The 20,518-nt window shown below is 50.3% G+C and overlaps 1 protein-coding gene across 1 annotated transcript in view; it reads right to left on the bottom strand.

Moving 5' to 3' along the window:
• Synj2 (synaptojanin 2) overlaps window positions 1-20,518 on the bottom strand; it is a 103,748-nt gene that overhangs the window by 25,182 nt on the left and 58,048 nt on the right. Inside the window, 8 exon segments of the mRNA XM_028888632.2 lie at window positions 260-451; window positions 2,521-2,686; window positions 2,797-2,946; window positions 3,593-3,674; window positions 5,804-5,976; window positions 8,201-8,297; window positions 11,105-11,166; window positions 17,813-17,896. Coding sequence (XP_028744465.2) covers window positions 260-451; window positions 2,521-2,686; window positions 2,797-2,946; window positions 3,593-3,674; window positions 5,804-5,976; window positions 8,201-8,297; window positions 11,105-11,166; window positions 17,813-17,896 — 1,006 coding nt within the window.

Genomic DNA, 20,518 nt, shown 5'->3' with positions numbered 1-20,518 from the left:
CACAAAACCTCTGCATGTTTAGAGAAAGGCCAGCTATTCCCCAGAAACTCCTCCAAGTACTTGGAAAAGAAAAGGTGTCTTGACGTTAACCTAATACCACCAGTCAGCATTCATGAGACCATGGTGGTTTTTTTAACATATTAAAAAATAAAAATGCAAACATCAACACTAAATTTTACAAGGCAATGCGTGCCAAGTCACATTGCTGTGACAGGTTGTCGGGAGCCCTGCTCAGCCTTTCCCAAGTTACCATCCTCACCCTGAGAGTCCACGGCTCCTGAGAGCTGGGGTGCATCCAGAAGCCAGTCCGTGAGCTCGGCTGTCCCCAGGAGATTGCTACGGAACTGCTTTCCTCCATTCACGTTCCAGGTCCCCACAGCAATTTGGACCCGCTTGAAATTGGTGAATTCTGATTGGCGTTCAGTCATGGCCTTCAGGATCCTGGGTGTCACTGTGAGGAAGTATAGAAGGCACATGCTTTCTACGGGCCAGACTGCAGGGACCCTCTCATACTGTACGAGGTGCAGGCTGTCAGAGAAGACCACTCGCGAGCCGTAGACAACCATCCTAAATGTGGTCCATAGGGAGATGACAGAGGGCGGGTACCCACCCTAACCACTCCCCTTTCCTGTCTGCAGTAAGTCATGAAAACATGGGCTGGAAATGCACCTTCCAGCTACAGTTATAGAGGCACATGGCACCCAGTGAAAGGGGAGCTCAGGGGAAAAGCCTAGCACTGACTACAGAACAAGACACAGGAACGAAAGGGAGACCAAACTGAATAACCATGTAACTAACGTGTCACAGGTACAAATAATGGCACGGGATATACACACATGTATATGGGATGGAGAGATAGAACTTTAAACATCTTATCAATCCAAATCTGCATTTTTTTGCAATTTTTTTTTTTACCTTCCCCATCCAGCAAGACTGTTTTGTTTATTTAACCTCAAACCTAAGGCATTAAAAACCAGAACATTGCATCCATATCTCTATCTATTTAGAGATCCAAAATTTTACCCACAGTTTTAAAAGCTAGCAACTTTAGGGGCTGGAGAGATGGCTCAGAGGTTTAGAGCATTTGTTTCTCCTCCAGAGGACCTGGGTTTGATTCCCAACACCCGCAGAGTGACTCAAACCATCCATGACTCCAGTTTCAGGAGATCCAGTTCCTTCTGGGTCTAAGATCATCAGACATGTACATATGTACATGCAAGCAAAACATTCATAAACAGAAAACAAAATAAATATATCCAGAAAAAAACTCTAAAACCAGTGACATAAATCTCCTGTTTGCCACTAAATGAGCTCACATTGGCACCTGGAGTTGGCTCCAATTTTCCTGAGTTAGAAATTAAACCCAGAGCAGATATTCAACATCACCTTGGAAAGCTAAGTGTTCCCAAATTATGGAACACTGAGAAGTGAAAGGCCTGTATAAAACTATTTTAACATGGGTTCATTTATTTTTCCAAAACATCAAAAGTTTCTAAAACTTAATCATTCTTAAAAGTCAACAGCTGGCTCTGCCCTTCTTTTTTCCATTAGAATATTAAGTCCATGGCCTCTAAGGAATAAGAGGTCATGAAAAGTTCCCTATTGAAATCAGGCCTATTGACACAGAGTTTGTAATCACAGACACTTGGGAGTCTGAGGCAGATTCAAAGTTCAAGGCCAGGGTAGGCAGCATGGTGAGAACATATCTGAACACAAAAAGTAACAGGAGGCGAAGGGCGTCCAGATCCATGGTCTAGCACTTGTCAAGCATGTGCCAGGCTCTAGGTTTGATCTTAAGCACCACTCCCACCATGACAAAACAGGGCAGAACTCGCCCCAATGAATCCTGACAGCTTTATGAGATTGGACGCACCACCAACTCCAGGGCTCAACACCATTCTTTATTTCTGAGGGGCCCTGTGGGACTTGAGCATCTGTGGAGTGTATGCCAGGGGAACTGTGGTGGTTTGAAAGAAAATGGCCCCCCAAAGGGAGTGGCATTATTAGGAGGTGTGGCCTTAGAGTAGGTGTGGTCTTGTTGGAGGAAGTGTGTCACTGTGGAGGTGGGCTTTGAGGTCTCATATATGCTCAAACCATGCCCAGTGAGTCAGTCTACTTCCTGTCGCCTGAATATCAACATGTAGCAGCTCCTTCTCCAGCACCATGTCTGCCTGCACGCTGCCATGCTCCCCACCAGGATGATAATGGATTAAACCTCGGAAACTGTAAGCCGCCACCTCAATTAAATGTTTTCCTTTATAAGAGTTGCCATGGTCAGAGTCTCTTCACAGCAATGAAACCCTAATGAAGACAGGAACCTAGAATCAGCACTTTGTGGATACTGAGGGACAATTATACCGGGATGTCAGGCTGCTTAGGTCAACTGATCCAAACAGAACACAGACCAGAAGCTCCATCTTAGATCACGTGACTGGGTGTAGCCTCTCATCCACTGTCACCCTTGCCTCCTCAAACCCTTTAAGGCTGTGAACACCGCATGCACGGGTGGGCACACATTACCCAGAAGGGCTGTGTTGTCCAGCAGCATCCTTCCTTTATCTGTGGACTCTTCGTTGTAGACATCTCCAACCAGCAGTAGCTTAATGGCCTCTTGCTTGACCCCATCAAAGAAGTTGGACTGGATGGTACGAGACATGGACCGGGCCCCATCCTTCAGCTTCCCCACCTGCATGGGCACAGAAAACTTGGTGAGAGGGATCCAAGGGGCAGGCTTTCCTTCCTGCCCCCTCAACCCGCCCCTACCTTGGCCTCCCAGCACCCCTGGCCTGCCCCTACCTTGGCCTTTCCTTCCAGGGCCCTGCTCCCTGTGAACACCTTGCTCAGGCCATGCCCATTCAGAGACCACATGGCTTTGAAGGACTCCACAAAGCGGTCAATGATGGGCTTTGAATTTAGCCCCAGGCTCTCCAACTGCAGATGAAGGACCTGGGAGAGAAACCAATCACGGTTATCACTGGACACCTAGAAAACCTACTGATGCCTCCAAGTAAGCACCTTATTCATCAGACTGCCGACGAGGAGCACCGGCTGCAGAGAAATAACCACTCCCCACACACAGACACCCTGACTCCCCCAACCTGGCTTAGACCCTCTTCCAAGCCCCTCTGTGCCTGATGCCAGGTCAACCAACATTGCTGTCAGGAGGCAGGGGGAAGACAAGAGGTGACTCAGATGGAACTGTGAGAGGTCAGCCAGGCAGTTAGGGCCACAGTGGCACTAACTGGATATTTCCTCGCCAGGCTTCAGGACCAGTCATCTCAGCCAGTCTCACGCTGCCATGGCTCCGGGGTATACTCAAGACTATCTCTATGCAGAGTATCTACTTCTTAAGGGCACCTGGAGTCTTTGGGTCACAATGTCTGGGACGTATCTCGGTAGGCACATGAACAAGTATGTCTATGACAGGGAAAGGCATATGGTGGAACAAGCAGGAAGCCACCAAAGAAACCGCTCTAAATGTCCCCCCTCCACATCCATGTCACCTGATCTATCACCAGAAAGTCAACCCAGTAAAGCCATTCCTGCCCCACTGACAGCCCAAGCCGTGACAGAAACGGCCCCAGGAACTCACCTCAAGGGCAATGAAGCACTGTACAGTGTTGGTTCTGTCCAGGCAGTCGAGACAATTCATCCGCAGAGTGCCTTTCTGAAAACTTAGGGCCAGGAGACATGGAAGGATCATGAGATGCGTTCGGAAGACCAACAGCTACAGCCCCTGGCCTAGGTCTGTCTGCTCCCAAGGAAACCTATTCCCAAGAGAGCCTCCAGTCTCCTCCCTAGCAGCTTATCAGCAGCCCAGGACACATCCCAAGAGATCCTGAACTGTAGACATGGTAGGCAGACCCAAGAACACATTCTCATCAGCCCACAACCCTGAGTCATTGTAAGCACAGTTGGTCCTTGATATCTACAATGATGACATTCTACAGCACTTTATGGATAGTGCTAAGCCCCATGTCTCTGACACTGTATCAGCTGGTCAATGACCTTGCTTGCATGTTTTTGTTCAAACACACAGTGGTATGCTGTGGGATGTTCTGTATGTCCTGTGGGAGCCCGTTCTTGGGTTCCTCGTGGCTTTACCCAGCAGGTCCGCATAGAGGATGATTAGGACCACGGGCCTGAGTGCAGGTGTCTGAGATGGTCTGCACTTGGCTGTGCTGGGGGATGGTCTATATGTCAAGTTGCTCTGATTGGTCAATAAATAAAATCTGATTGGCCGTGGCTAGACAGGAAGTATAGGTGGGACTAACAGAGAGGAGAAATAAAAGAACAGGAAGGCAGAAGGAGTCACTGCCTGCAGCAGCTGCCAGGACAAGGAAGATGTAAAGTACCGGTAAGCCACGAGCCACATGGCAAGGTATAGATTTGTGGAAATGGATTAATTTAAGCTATAAGAACAGTTAGCAAGAAGCCTGCCACGGCCATACAGTTTGTAAGCAATATAAGTCTCTGTGTTTGCTTGGTTGGGTCTGAGCGGCTGTGGGACTGGCAGGTGACAGAGATTTGTCCTGACTGTGGGCAAGGCAGGAAAATTCTAGCTACAAAGGTAAACAGACACAGGCAGGCAAACCTGGGATGGTGCAACTCAACCCTTTGTTTTTCAATTTTATGTCGGTTTGACAGGAAATGGCCTTATCAGGCAGTGATACCACTGTAAGTCGAGTGGCGTGGGCCCATTGCTGTTTCGCTAACATCATTCTCCACCAACCACACTGCAACTCTGGTCTGAAGGAAGGCACCCAGTGTCTCCTCTGCAGGGAGCAGCCTTGCTGTCTTGTGTTTGGGAAGCCAGGCGGCACCTCGGCACTGAGGGTAAACAGGGACATCACCCAAGAGAAGCATAGGAGTGTGGAAATCGCAGCCGTAGGTAAACAGTGAAAAGGTGCTTTTTACAGTAAGAACTGAGACAAGGCGGCAGAGCATGGCCTCGTCAATCCCCTGGGTGGTAAAGTTTTCACTGTTCCGCATGTGTCTGTGAATGATGGTGAACACGTATGCGGTGAGGAGACTCCTGGGTGCCAGGGAGTTTTAGTGAGGAAGTGATCTCATAGACCTGAGATCTCCTGATGACGGACTGTGGTTTGAGGAAGCTGGACCTCTTTTGTGCTCCACTCACAACAGGGTCACTCCCAGCCCAGTGATGTGGCACTCTGGCTTTGTACCAGCTCACTGCATAGGTCCTGTCCCAGTGTGGCCAAGTCACGTCTTCTGAACTCAGGGTTTGTTTTTTCTTTGTTTTGCTTGTTTGTTTGTTTGGGTTTGTGGCTGGATGTTTCTGTTTGTGAGACAGAGTCTCAGGTAGCCCAGGATAGCCTAGAACTCACTGTACATGACCTTGAACTTCTAACCCTTCTGTGTCTGGCTTCTCAAGTGCTGGAATGACAGATGCACATCGCCACACTTAGTTCTGCCTGATGCTGGGGACTGAACCCAGGGCTCCGTGCACGCTAGGCAGCAGGCATTCTACCAACTGAGCTACATGGCCAGCTTTGAGCTCAACGTTGTAATTCAGTCCTTTGTGTTTGGACATGTCTTTTTCCCGAAAATCAGGCATTACCATCTTCTCACTAAATTCAAAAGCTTATCTCCAACTACAGAGGAGGGAAGAGAGATGACCGGACTCCAGAAGCCCAATATCACAGAGCTTCTTCTGATTCAGGAAACCTCAGCGTAGCCAGGCAGCCAGGGACGGAAATGATTTCCGTTGAGGTGCATGACCTAAGGTCCCCACCTCCCACCCACCCCCACCCCCGGCCTCCACAGCTACCGAGAGACTCACCGTGGACTTACATTCTCGCCCTTCGCAAACACGCCAAAGTCATCCCAGTGCAGCTTTAACTGAGGCCTCAGCAGGTTCTCCAATTTCTCGAGCTTCCCGCCTTTGGCAAACTGATGGAGGTCAAAATTGATCATAGGTGTGTCGCCGGCGTGGCAAGAAGCCCAGAGCAACTTCTGAAAAGGGAAAGGGGAGGGCGTGAGCACGCCCACAGGAAAGAATGGGAAGCAAAGGCCAGGCGTGCCCGTGGTTTTCCTCCAGCGGCTTGGGCCACCAACCGTCACCCGCTAGAGTGAGTACATCAGCCGGTAGACTGGCCCTGACCTTGGGAGGAAAACACAAGACAAAAAAAGCCTGAGGGGGCTGGAGGGTGCAGAAAACACAAAGAACATCTTGCCTGCATAAGAGCAGAAGGTCCCCCTTGGGCAAAAGAGCCTGCAGTAGGGGTGTCTCTCTGGGGGACATCCCACTCTTCCTGGGGCTGGGGGGGGGCACAGGTGAGGGAAGGTTAGAGCTGTTCTTCAGGTGGCCCAAGTGCCCAGCCCTCAAGAACAGCGACATGGGGCAGGCCGCGCAGCTCATAATCTAGCTCCTGTTGCCCTGGTAACCAGCCTCATCCAGGCAGGCACCAGCCCTAGGAGGGTGGTGGGCTCAGCAAGAGCTGAGTCTCCAGACTGACATGGCCGGCAGGATGTGTAGAGCGGTGAAGCCTAGGATGGAGGAGATGTTGCCCCACCTGACTCGGAGAAAAGGTGGGGGTACAGAGAGAGGCACCGATCAGGGCTATGGCTGGGTCAGGACCCGCCTCACAGAAGCGAGGCCCCCTTTCTCCACACAGCTTCCCTAGCCCGGCGAACTTCCTCAGCCACCTCTGTCTCTGGACCTCACTGTTTGAACCCAACACCTGCCCGGCCAGAGGTGCCGAGAGCTCCGAAGAACTAGGAGGACTCTGGATGGCTCCAGCCAGCCAGAACGCAAGTTAACACATTCTGCTACCTTCCTGTTGGGAAGAGAAGCCTGTGAAACTAAACAAAGAACTTGGTGGCCTTGCCCAGCTGTGGAATGACAACCTCTGGGGCCCAGGCTGCCTGCCAGGCACTGGCTTCTCTCTGGTAAGGGATGCTTGGGCCTTAGAACCATGGCCTGCCTCCAAGTCGAGTGTTAGTTCTACCTGCTCTGAAAGCATCCTTAACTCCTGGGACATCTCTGTCCTCTGGGTATAAGGGCACTCCAGTGCCAGGGCACGGCCGCTGGCTGGGGGAGGGGCCGGGCATGTCCTTGCTGTAGTTCAAGCATGAAAGATCTGGGTTTTGTTGTTGTTGGAGAGAGATTTTGAGACTGGTTTTCTCTCTCGCCCCTTTCCCCTCACCTTCCTTAAAATAAGCAGCCGGCCTCGCTGCCAGGAGAAGTGGGAGGAGATATTTCTTGTGCTTGTTGCTCATAGCAACAAACTAAACAGGAAAAGCAAGTCTAGCCAAGGAGAACCGGCAACCAGCGAGCTCCTGTTCCACACATGTAGCTTTTCCAAACAGAGACACATGGGCGCTGCAGTTGGATTTGGCTTGCTCCAGCCAGGGGTTAGGGGTCAGAGGTCAGGGTGGCAGTGGAAGGCACCAAGTTCACGTCTCTACCAAGGTGACCTTAGGGTGTTGTCTCCACAAGGGACTTCTTTGAACTTCAAGCAACCAGAGAGCCTTTTCCCACAAAGCAGAGCCTGTGGAACCTCGGCAGGATGGTGGAGACTGCCTCAGTTCACTAACAGTCAACAAAAGACTGCCAGCTCACGGGTTCTGGGCTGAGAGACCCGAGTGGAGTTACCCACTCCACCCGCTCCCTCACCCTGTCGAGATCCACTCTGCTCTGAACTGAGCGCCCAGGAATTGAAAGAGGTCTACCAGGAGCTGGCACACGGCCTCCCCTGGCAACCCAAACATGACCACGAAACTTGAAGGCCATCCAAACAGAAGGAAGCCACGCGGGGGCTGCTTTGAACCAAGAGACTCAGAGCAGCAACTTGGCACAAAATGCCATGTGTGGCTGGCAGGTGGGGCCTCCGAGGTGTGAGGCCAGCATCAGGCTTCCTTTCTGTTCCGGCCTGGAGAGCAGCTTCTCGAGGGAGCATGGAGTGGGGGGACCCTCTCTGTCCACATGGGGCTCCGGAAAACAGTTCTGTTTAGAGATTGAACAAACTCTCCCATCCCTCAGCTCATGGAAAGCAAATTTAAAGTATTAAGAGCCCAAGCCATCAAGTGCTGGGCTCTAAAAACCTAAGCAGGGCGCTTGCCCTTCTCAGTAGGTCACATGAACAGGGCTGCCTGAGTCTCAAGGCCCTGCCACGTGAGTGGCCCCCCTTTGCCCCCTCCCCACCCATCCCTGGCTGTGGAGGAGGGTGAGCGTTACCTTGAAGGCCCTGTTGAGCACCTCCTCACCACCTCGGCTTCCCAGCAGGTTCACGACCACCTGCTTCCCATATTGCTCCTTCAGAAGCACCATGTGCCTGCAACGGTATCGGGGTTGGCGGTGACTCCGTGGCACCCAGGCCAGGCAGCCTGCACCTCCGTCTCAGCATGGGAGGACCAGGACCAGCCACGTCCCTTAATCCCAAGTGTACAGCAGAGAAAACCCCTTCCTCCTGGCTACCATCACTGATCACCTAAAACTCACGGGGTGGTAAGTCAGCCCAGGCTGTTCGAATGGAAGTCTCTGGGCAGGAAGCATGTCTAGTGTGTGTGACTTTTAGATGACGCTGCATTGGCCTTTCTATCAGGTGCCCCCTAGAAGGCCCCCGTCTTTTGTGAACAGCCATTAGGGTTCAACACACTCATCTCCAAAGTTAACCCAGAGCTGCCTCTTTGTCTTGGTTGTTCCTCCTTTTCCCAATTAGAAACACTGGAGGATGAACTCCAACTTCTACCTCGGAGGCCAACTGCCTCCCAGGTGCTGGGTTTCACCGTGAAACCCAAATTAGATGGAATCACAAAATGGGCAGTACACATTTTTTCACCTTCAAGTATTACAGAGGCACCAGTTCTTAATCTTTATCACAAGTTTGCTACAAGTAACTTTATTTTTCCTTGGGTTTAATACAGCCCAGGCTGGTCTCAAATTCACTACATAGCCAAGGATGGCCTTCAGGACCTGATTTCCCAGCCTGTACTTCTCACATGCTGGGATAACAGGCATGAGCTACCTTGTTTAGCGAAAGGACCTTCATAATTTTAATCTTAGAAATAGTTCAATGTTGTGCTTTTAAAAATAGGAAAATACAGTGCAAAAATCAGACATAGCAATAGAACTTAATAGCGTAATTTTTCTATGTAGTTTTTTATGTAAATATAGAAAAATTTTACATGTAAATATAGAAAAGAAAGAATGTTAAGTTATACACTGTGATACTAAAAGTGGGTGGAATGTTAAAATTGTTTTTCTTCTTTCAACGTTTTTCTCTCTTCCAAGTTCCTACAATTTATTTTCTGACATTTATTTTATAAATATAATTATTTTTAAGTTCGTAAAGAACTATTTTTAGCCTGAGAATAAAAAAAAAAATATTCTCCTGCTTGGTGTTGAGTGATATCATGTGATATAGAAAGATTTAGAAATGGGTAGCTTTATCTAAGCTTATCTGCTGACTAGTCGACCCCAGTGAAGGGTACAGCTCTTTCCAAGGCTGCTAGTTCCACTACAGTGAGAGTCTTGGTAGCCCAAGGAAGGGACAAGAAGGGATGGGCACGAGGGTCTGCTCTTAGGGGTTTCCCAGCGAAGGTGTGTCTCTGCCTGAGGTCAGACATGTATGTCCTGTCTCCACTGAGGAAACCTGGGTTGCCGACTGGGCCTGTCACTGGGTGTCAATGTCCCACGCTAGCCACACATCCAAGCCACATCCTGCCACATGGATTCTCAGAATCTCCCCCTGTCTGATCTCTATTTCCCTCCCAACAGGTTCCAAATTCCCAAGTGTAAGGTAGAAGAGCTGTCGTCCCGCTGGCGGTGGTGGCGCACGCCTTTAATCCCAGCACTCGGGAGGCAGAGCCAGGCGGATCTCTGTGAGTTTGAGGCCAGCCTGGTCTACAAAGCGAGTTCCAGGAAAGGCACAAAGCTACACAGAGAAACCCTGTCTCAAAAAAATAAAAACAAAACAAAAAAAGAGCTGTCGTCCTTTCCTGGCACTGAAGCTGACTCTCTGGAACAGATCCTGTGCTCTCTCATTGGCACCACCCGGCTCAGCCTCCCTGAGCAGGGAAGTGGTTAAGAATTAACCAGCGAAAGGAGGCGGGGCCCGGCACCCGGGAGGTAATTCTTCTTTGTCTCCCTTTGTCTGAAAATAAGACGATATTTTTCATGTCTGTGATGAGATGCGCCATTTTGGCGTGAGGAAGGGTCTGTTGGGAACAAACCCAGCAGGACATGTCCCCTTGTTAGAATTTTAGTCTACACTTATGACATCCTGGGTGCATCTAGTATGGACCAATGTCAACCAAACTGACTCTGTGTATGTCATGCTGAGAACACCTGAGCGTGTTCTGGGACAAGACTAGATTACACAAAAGAGCCCGTCATTTATAGCAACTTCTAGGGAGTCACAGGTGTGCTCACATTACCAGTGTTATATGGATTTCAAAAACTATGTAAGCAAATGCAAAACCCAACGAAGCTTCCGGAGGAATGAATAAAGTATTCAAAGTTAGAGAATTTTGTGAAATTTAAGATTTTAAAAATTAAAAACAAAACCTTTTAAAGAAGGTACTGACTATTCAAATACAGATTATAAACAGCTCAGGCTAGCAATGGTTTTCCCTAAGCAGGGTATAAAACAGTATGTTATGGTCCAATTGTCTTTTTTCTTTTAAAATGAAATGTCTGTGCTAAAGCTTTTATCTAGGATACATAAATAACTGATAATGGGTAAAGTCTGAGAGGAACTTGGGGGTTTGCATATTCTTTTACCTTACACCTTTCTATACTTTAAAAAAACTTAATATGTTACTTTTAGCTAGAAATAGTGCTGATACAATTCAGATTATCCCTTATAAACCAGGGGTAATTGGTGAATCTTCATTCTAAGAAGAAACTGACAAGATAAAATAATTACCAAGGTAGCACCTACACACTGATGAGTTGATTCTCAAGGAGATTTGAGAGCAAGCAAAAATCCTATTTTGTGACCTCCTGTCTCGGGTAAAGGGACCAGAGCCAGGGGCAGATTTGATCCAGGACTGGGGCTCCCCTTCCCACTGTCCTGCCCCTCGCCCGGCCATCTGGATGGAGGATGCAAGGTCTTGGACAGTCCCCGGTGGTCCTTACCTTTCAAAAGCAGGGGCGTTGGCCTCTAGGCCTCTGTGTAGTCTCAGATGATGGGAGCCAACCTACAGAAAAGATAGAACAACAGGATGATGACAGTGATGTTCACCGAGCCCAGATGATGCCTTCCTCACTCCAGAGCCAGGACTGCATGTGGCACCTGCCTGGCCATCTCTGTGGCTCAGCCCCTGCTGAGGCAGGCCCGGCACCCCACCCCTGACTGTGCTAACCACACTCGCAACCTTGCAAGGATTGGTATCCCCAGGTCTACTCTGCAGCAGCGGCGGGGGTCCCTAATGATAGCGTGGACCATGCCAGCAAAATTCTCCCATTTCTAGTCGTCTTAACAGAAGCCATTGTGACAAGCTGCAGTACTGGACAGGCCTGCCTGTCTCCCTGCATCCCAGCCGGAAGTCCCTTCTGTGGCATAAGTAGCACCCGAGGGCACAGCAGAATGCACTACAGTGTCCAGGCCCAGACTCTAGTAGAGCTCTCTGTCTAAACATAACCTAGGCAATATGTTGCTTAGTTACCGAGTACTGAGTCAATATGTCACTGAGTGCCCAGTCAGGGACAAAGTGAGAGAATGGAGTCCCCAACCTAGGTGATTCTCATCTAGCTATGGTCACCACAGAAAGATTCCAACAGTTCTGCACCACTTGGATTAATACAGTGGAGACTGCCCCGGGACCAGCGGCTCCAGTGTGGCATGAGGGTCTTCCCTATCTGTGCGCCCTCTACCGCCTCAGGGGAAGATAGGCCACAGGGAGAAAGCCAGGGCAGCGGCAATAGCCAACAGCAGCAGAAGGCCCAGCCCAGAGTGGAACGGGACGGGCACAGGCATTATGATCATATCACCGTGGCTAATCTAACGTCAGTGCTAACCATGAACCCGTTCTTGGGAACACGAGGGAATCCAGGACTCCACCCCCACAGGAATAACCAGGGTAGGAGATGGGTGGAAAGGACCCGAGTCTCAGCCAGGAGGTTTCAAAGCGTGGTCCCGGAGTCCCCTGGAGACACGTTAGAAATGCTAAGTTGCAGGTCCAGCTCAGATCTGCTGAGCCGTATTGCTGAGGGTGGAGTCGGGAATGTGTGTTTCACAAGCCTCCAGCTGATTCCTGATGCATGCCCATTGTGGTTTGGCAGCACGGGCTTTGACTCATTTCCTGTCTCTTGCTAACCCCTTTTGCTCTGGTCACAAAAGTATGTGAGGGCCCATCAAGGAAAGAGCAACTTGGGGCTGAACCCAAGTTCAGTGCAAAGCTGCAGGGAACTCTGGGACTTCTGGGCATCATGGCTTCAGGTCGAAGCCCTGCATTTTCTAAAGCGGCAAGGGCTTTGGGTAGGAATGGGAGAGAATGAGAAGCATTAGTCTGGGCTCCTCAGACCCTGCGTCCGTCTCTGCCGTCTCCAGCTCAGCTGTTCTTTCCTCCACCTCCGGCCCATTCTAACGCTGTACCACATCGTCTTTTTCTGGCATCACCTATTTCTGGTGCAAGTGTGCCGGCAGGCTTGGGAAGGAGCTGCAATCGGCAGAATAGAACCTCCATTGGTCCCGTGTTGCTTTTTTTAATGTCCCCCTCTCCCCTCTACCGCAGCCTCTCCCCATTCTGGCTAAAGGACGGATGAGCCTCGCCTGAGCCCTACAACTATTCATTTCACCCCACAGCTTTCACAACTGAGTTATAGCCCAAGTCCCAAGAACGCCTTCTGGGGTCACAGCGGAGGCTGAGCTCACACTCAGGAGCCCTGGTAGTCAGGAGCATCATCTCCAGGCTCTGCAGTGCCCACTGCTTCCGCCCAGAGGCTGGCAGCATGCTCACATCAGCAGCTCCCCTTGGGGGTCTCCTCAGGAACACTTCTGGGGGTTCTGTCTAATCGTGCTTCACCCCAAAGCTCGCTACAACCATGGCCAAGCATGTGGCGACTGCCCTATGAGCTTACCAGCCGACCATGGCACAGCTCTGCCCGGCTCGCCGTGCTGAGGCCACGTGCTACCGGAAGCAGACAAACGGAGCAAATCAGCTCCCTTCACCACCAGACCCTCAGAAATGGCTCACACCGGGGACCCCAAACACTAAGCCAGTGCCATTCCCTAGATACGAACCTCAGGGGTTACAACGATGCACCTGCCGTTCCTCGGCCAGGGTTGCCTCGCTTGCCCGAGTGGTTCTAACCCCAAGTCAATCCAGACAAAAATACTGAAGGAACCTTTCTAGACCTCTGAGTGGTCCCTCTTCCACCCCCTGGGTCATCTCTTCTTCCGGGAGCTGCTGCTCAGACCTCAGCCTTCCTCTGTCACAGCCCTGTTCATGTAACACATGTCACGTGTCTGTCCCTTGCTCCTTGAAGGCAAGGGCTACATCTGATCCCAGATGTCCGCTGTACACAGAAAATGCTCCATCGGTGAGCCTAGGACTTCTGACTTCCTATCAACGTGAGGCATAGCAGAGTGACAGCCAAAGACATGTTCTTTATGGTACACGGCTACATGGGAGTCCTTCTGAAGGGGAGAGAACTCTTACCAGCTGAAGTACACAGAGTCACACTTCTCCAACATGGCTTGTGTTAGTCTCCATTTACTCCATTATTATTAACCACAGCTATCATTTTGAGTACTTGGGAGGCGGTGGTCTCTAAACACTATCCTAGTATGTGTTGTGATTTTTAATCCTCTCTATAACCCCTTGAGGGCAGGTATTCTTAATCCCACTTTATAGAACAGTAAACTATGGCTTAGCAAAGACACAAATGTCTTCAAAACACATGGTTGTTACAAGTGGGATACCCATGTCCCTCCAGCCTCACAGCAGCCTCACAGCTTACCCCCTGAATTCCTGGGACTGATGGCCTTGCAACCTTGGTTGTTCCAGGGATTGGGACAAATGAAAGCTGTCTTCTGTTGGGCTCACCAACCCCACGGCACCCATTACATCCTTGGCTTTCGTTCATTTCAACCTGGAGGACTTTTCCTTCCTCCCTTCACCCCAGGACCTACTGTGCCATACGTAAGCCATCTCATTTCCCTATAGTGGGATGGAGCAAGCATACAAAGAGGCACTAGTACCACCACATTCCCAGGAACATGGGAAGCAGCATTTGAGAGAGAAGAGATGGTGCAGGTGATGCTGTGGGATGGTCTGTAATGTGTTGCTCTGACTGGTCAATAAATAAAACACTGACTGGCCAGTATCCGGGCAGGAAGTACAGGCGGGACTAACAGAGATGGAGAATTGAGAAAACAGGAAGGTGGAGGGAGTCACTGCCAGCTGCCACCATGACAAGCAGCATGTGAAGATGCTGGTAAGCCATGAGCCACGTGGCAAGGTATAGATTTGTGGAAATGGGTTAATTTAAGATATAAGAACAGTTAGCAAGAAGCCTGCCACGGCCATACAGTTTGTAAATAGTATAAGTGTCTGTGTGTTTATTTTATAAGTGGACTATTGGACTGCCAGGGCTTGGTGGGACCCGGAGAGAAAACTCCAGCTACAGGATGAGATGCCCTAATCTCCTTGGTATCTTTCCTCCACTCGGTTCCATCCCGTGAACTTCAAAGCCAAGACCAGCATCACGTGTGGCAGGCACGTGTCTGCACCAGTCACAGGGATAAAGATCCTGCCACTGCAAAAGGAGTAATCTCTCCCACACAGATGAATACATCCCATCACAAGCTCTCCCAGAAGAGCTTGAGTTTTAAGGGTCAAATTCTTACTGGGGTAATTATAAGCGGCACAGCTATCTGCATGGGACAGATAAAATTATTAAATGTGCATGGTGCCATGTAGACTAGAGATGTAGGAGTCTGTACTGAGGGTATCATGCCCATGACTCCCTGCAGCTGAAGCATCATCCCCCAGCCTCCCCTGTCTTCCCCAACTCCTCCTCATCCCTTGCAGGGTTCATATTCCCCAGACAGCCCCCAAGAAATCACCACATTGCAATTTAGAACACACACCATTCCCCTGCACATCTGTGCATTTTCATCCTACCTAGGCAAGAAGAAAGGGCAAAATTAGAAATGGAAAAGGACAGGGAAACTAATCAGGATATACTGTATGGGAACTGAAACTATTTTCAATAAAAGTGGGGGGAAAAAAGCAGCAGCAGAAAGACAACCAGGACTAATCTTAGCCCGATAGTTGCTCCTGGGTGTCTTCTACCATGTACAGCTGCCCCCACCTCTCTGAAGATGACACAATCTCTCTTTGATAATGGATGGTATTTAGAGTATAAATACAAGTACTAGGCCCTAAAGTTTGCAAATCCCAGATAAGACTTATGAACACTAGCCTTTTAAACCTGAGTTTGGAGACACTGCTGAAGCTTTGCCACAGGACAAGTGTGAGGGATCTAAAAGGGTAATGCAGCTGCCTCGACCCTGCTCCGAGTCCACCTGGGGCACAGTCATACCGTGACTACACAGGCTGTGTCTACAGCGCTGGAGACCGAAGTTACTTTACACAGGGAGATGGCCAATGCTACCTTGTGTTTTAGATGAAGGAGACCAGAACACTGGGAGGCCTTGCCATCAGACAAAAGATCTTCAAAGGAGCAGGAAGATGCTGGGGATGACCAAAAGGAGGAGACAGAACCCTGAAGCGTCCCACCCAAGAGCTACAAGAGAACCTTGGGAGGAAAGTGAGATTTGCTCCGCAGCATCCCTGAATGTCCTGGGAAGACAGGCAGGCAGACAATGGAAGATTTTCCAATCATCAGGACCCCCAGTAGGACCTGGAGCATAACCTCTCTCTCAGAGGTCCAGGAGAAGGGATCCCCCATAGAGCTGGGAGGCTGAGACAAATTTCAGAGTCCTTTCAATGTTCTAAGGCTGTCACGATCAATTTTTGGGTTTCTAGTAAGTTTTGCATGAGTATAACGTAGCCTCCTGGATTCCTCTGTATACTGTGTTCACGTGACCTGTGTGTCTCTTCACACAGAACTCAAAGGAAACCCACATCTAGAGAAAAACAAGTTTCAAGCACCTTCAAACATTCTGGGCTATAAAAGGAGCTGTTCCAGGGAATGTGAGCTCTGCCAGAGACAGAGAGGGGTGGGGCTGCAGATAGGCAGGGGCATTATGCTTCAGCCCTGACTCCTAGATCCGAGTCTATAGAGACAGGAGGTAGGCTGAGAGTTTCCATGGAGCTGGAGCTGAGAAGAGGGTGCCATGGGTGCCCCAGCAATGGTGAGACACTTCCAAGTCTAAGGCGGGGGTGTGGCTCAATGGTAGAGCTCCTGCCCAGCCTGCAGGAGGCCCCGGGTTTGATTAGCACTAGAGAAGAAGATGAAACACAATGGCTATTCTAATCTTAGATTACAGAGCGTGCTGTTCACTCTGTAAATGCCAAGATGCACTGAGCTGTATGCTTTCTGGTAGAAAAGTTCTATCCCAATACAACTGTTTAAAACCCAAAACAAGACCTCTGGGAGCTGGGCGGGCAGGGCGGCACAGGTCTGTAATTCTGGCACCTGTTAGGCAGAGGCAGAAAGAACGCCACAAGTTCAAGGCTAGCCTAGGCTCCATGGCGAGACAGAAATAGCAGTCACAGCAACAAAAGATCTTTGGAAGGCCTCCAGGGGAATTTCCCCTGTTACAAGCAAACTCAGCTCAAACCGTTTTCTACCTCTCAGTGCCACTGGGCATCCGCATACACCTAGAAAACTGAAATGTCAACAAATCCTTAACCCCACACCCCAGAACTCAGAACCTGAATGAGACGCTCCATCTATCCATCTTACTCTAAGAGCTGACAGGGATGTGGCCAGGACGGCCAGGACTGTCAGCATGGCATAATGTGCTGGCAGCCCTGGGGACCAGTCCAGGCTGGGCTAAGAAGCTGAGCCCAAGACCGGGCACTGTGAGTCCTGCTGTGTCAATGATTCCTGAGAAGCTGGCACATGGTGCTCTTGGCCTCTTGGGCTGCTGGCTGACCATCCAACGCTCATACCACCAGAGCCCTGAGTAAGAGAAGCCACAGACTATAGACCCAAGGGAGAAGCTTTCTCGGGCACTTTGGTCCCGCAAGGCAAAACCGAACCGAGCAAAGAGGAGGAGGAAACTCCAGTCCACTCTCCCCAGATGCACCTTGTCAGAACCCACTTGAGGGAACAGCATGCCTTTCAGTGACAACAGCTGTGTCCTTGGACCACGTCCCCAGTCCCTGAACTCGTCTCAGGACGCAGAGGCCGAATCCCCCTGGCACTGCCCACAGCTGTATTTTGGATGGCAGGAGGTATTTTTAGAAATCACGGGAAAGCTTTGCAATCCTCACGTGGCTCCACACAAGTACCACAGAGTGCCAGACCCACGATGTAGCCACCAAGGGCCCAGCAGACCCTCCTGAGCCCTCCAGGGGATTCCCAGCTGCCAAAAAATGTTATCAAAAAGCTCAATTTAGGGTCCTATTTAAGCCAATCCCACCCAAGCACTATGAGTCACCTCCTCAACAAATCACTCACTGCACAAAGTAAACAGCTAATGTATACACACAATTACACCCAGTGTGCGTTTTAAACTCTCTCTCTCTCTCTCTCCCTCCCTCCTCCCCCCCCCACCAAAGCTTAGGCTCAACAGAATTGGGCCAAGGAACGAGACCATAAACACCACCATGAAAGAAACGTTTAAAGAAACAAACTCCAGCTACTGAAAGAGACCAGAGGTACACAGACACAGTGGTGGAAAAGCCTTCTGTGTGAATGACCTACCTGAAGCCCTGGCTGCTCCCAGAACAGCGGAACAGAGCCTCGGATCTGCACAAAGGACGACACTCCATCATCCATGTAAATCGTCTGCAGCACAAGGGAACAAAAAGAGGAAGGGACGGTCAATGAAACTGAACGTCCTGGGTTGTAACGGGATCCGGTGCCTGCGACCTGACACCAGCCTGGAGGGTAGCCGGTGGACTTTGGTGCCCTCTGCTCTCTCACCTAGCAGGGCTGGTGCTGCTCTGTCATCAGCCACCAGACAGTAAGGCATGGGGCTATTGTCTGGCCTCTGAGGAGGGGTCTGCACTCAGACCTGACGTGTGCAGGAATCCTCACCCCTCCAGGGCACCACCTTACTGACTTCTCTGAAAAGCCTAGCGCCCGTTTCCTACTTTGGAACAAGAAGCAGCTGGGCTGCGGGTTTAGCTAAGACTCTGCAGAGGCCTCTGTTTTTACCTGCCCAGTAACTAGGGAGCTATTGACCAAGGACTGAACCAAATACATCAGCTCTACTGAGTCTTGCTGACTGCACCTGCCACGGTTGAACTTCACGGCACAGGCCAAGGCTCAACTTGAACTTGTCTGCAGTCCCGGGGCCTGTGCTACCAACTAACACACACACAACAGTTTTTACAATACACAGACCCCTCGTAGAAATAAACACCGCTTAAATTAAATTAATGATAACAAGAGCCCCCGCCAACCAGTTTTATAGTAGCCTACCTGCCTGCCTCCAACAATAGAGGAGCGAAGGAGGGTTTAAAGGACACAAAAACACAGTCCTGAGCAGGCACTGGGATGGCTGCAGCAGTTATCAGATGGTGGCCTTTATCTGTGCAACCCTACCCTGGCCTGGCAGGGCCACCACGGGCGCCGCTGCGCGTCTTTTCCATTGCTCACTGGCCTGCTCTCTTACAGGGTAGCTTTCCACACGGGCTACATCATGCTCAGATCACACATGCATTAGTAATTCTTCAGGGGGAGGGGGCTGGGCAGTGAGACCTGAGGTTCTCTGGACCACAGGAATGCCACGCGCCTGGTATCTATGCTGTACACTATAATTCTAGTCTTAGTCTCCAGGGGAAAATCCACTAGGTTGGGAACACACTGTTTCTAGGCATTGGCTACCAGCCAATGGGCTACCTCCATTCCTCTATTCCCTGCACCACTGGAAGGCCTGCATTTCTAGATCAGGGACACAAGACTGACTTGTTAGCTACATTTGACATGAGGGCAACCTTTTACAATGCCAGAATCTGACCTACGCTAAGGACTTTCTACACGTTCCGTTCCTCTATCATCTAGGACTTTATACACTACATTTTGCCTCCGCCTGGTTCCCTCTGAACTCAGGGCTGGAGGCAGTGTCTAGGGCCCCTTCTCCATGGGGAAGAGTTCTTTCTCCCCATAAAAACCATCTATATCTGAGTCCCCTACCCCATCACTCCATCACCAGTGTATAACCCAGCAACCAGCACAATGGTGTTCCACGGGGCTTCTAGGCTGGGTGAGAAAGAACAGCCTCAACACGCCAGGGCTGCCCGCTTTCACAGGGCCCCTGGAGAGGAAGCTGCGATGGGGAAGGATGCACGTGAGAACAGGGCACCGTGAGAGGCCCTCGTGCCCAGCAGTGCGGCCTGGGAACTTTATTGGAACGCTTGTATCCTGCTTCCCTCTCTAGATGGATTAAATGTCACCTGGCACCCAGAGAGTAAATTTAGGTACATTCTCCCTGCCTGCGGTGGTCACTTGGAAAACGTCGCTGCTCCGTGTGGATGGGGCCACTCAGAGTCAGGAGGCCTGGGCAGGGCCTTGGGGCAGGTAGGGCTAGGCTGCAGGAAATGGGCAGGGGCGGGGGTGGAGAACAGACAAGACAGGGAGGGAGACTAGGAGAGCCAGAGCCCTGGAAGGCGACCAGGGACCTCAGTGCCGATGCCATGGGAGGAGGCCTGGTACTGTGCAGCCTGGAGGGCCACCCCAAGCTGCTGCTTCCATGGAGGGCTGAGAACGGAAACAGAGTTTCTCGTGAAAGCCTCTTCCAGGATTCTACTTCCGGATGCAGTGTTTGCAAACCCATGCCTCCCCACTGGCACCTGCAGGGGGGCATGCACAGTCACCCCAACCTCCCTTGGTTGGGTGGTGGCCTGACTGTCAAGAGCCAAATATTTATCATGCACCCTTCTGCTGACAGGTTGAGGGGCTGTGAGGTTTGTCTTTCTGCAAAGTTGAGTCACGGCTGCAGATGGAGCCAACTGGGTATGACGCATAGATGAGCTGGAAAAAAAAAAATTCCAGGCTTCCTCCCAAGAAGCCAGAGAAGGCATCTATCTACCACATGGACACATGGCTATACACGCCATATAGATGTACATATAGTATACACACATACACAAGTATACAAGTATACAACATACACAACACACACAACGCGTATACAATAATGTACAAACATCACACAAACGCGCGCTGGATGGGACTTAAACATACAACATATATAACATATGCATGCATACGCCATATAGATGCATGAACACAAAACGTATGTATAGGCATGTGCATGCAGACACAAACATGTACACACGGACACACACAAACTGTTTACAAGAAATCTATTCCTCAGGAACATGTTAAAGCAAGGCAAAAAGTAGAAATGCTACAAGCAGGGCTCACTCTCCTGCTCTGTGTGGTTGTGTGTGTGTGTGTGTG

The sequence above is a fragment of the Peromyscus leucopus genome, chromosome 8a, assembly GCF_004664715.2.
Source record: "Peromyscus leucopus breed LL Stock chromosome 8a, UCI_PerLeu_2.1, whole genome shotgun sequence".
In the NCBI taxonomy this organism is placed as follows: Eukaryota; Metazoa; Chordata; class Mammalia; order Rodentia; family Cricetidae; genus Peromyscus; species Peromyscus leucopus.
Note: the sequence above shows the minus strand (reverse complement) of the source record. Positions and strands in the feature narration are given on the sequence as shown.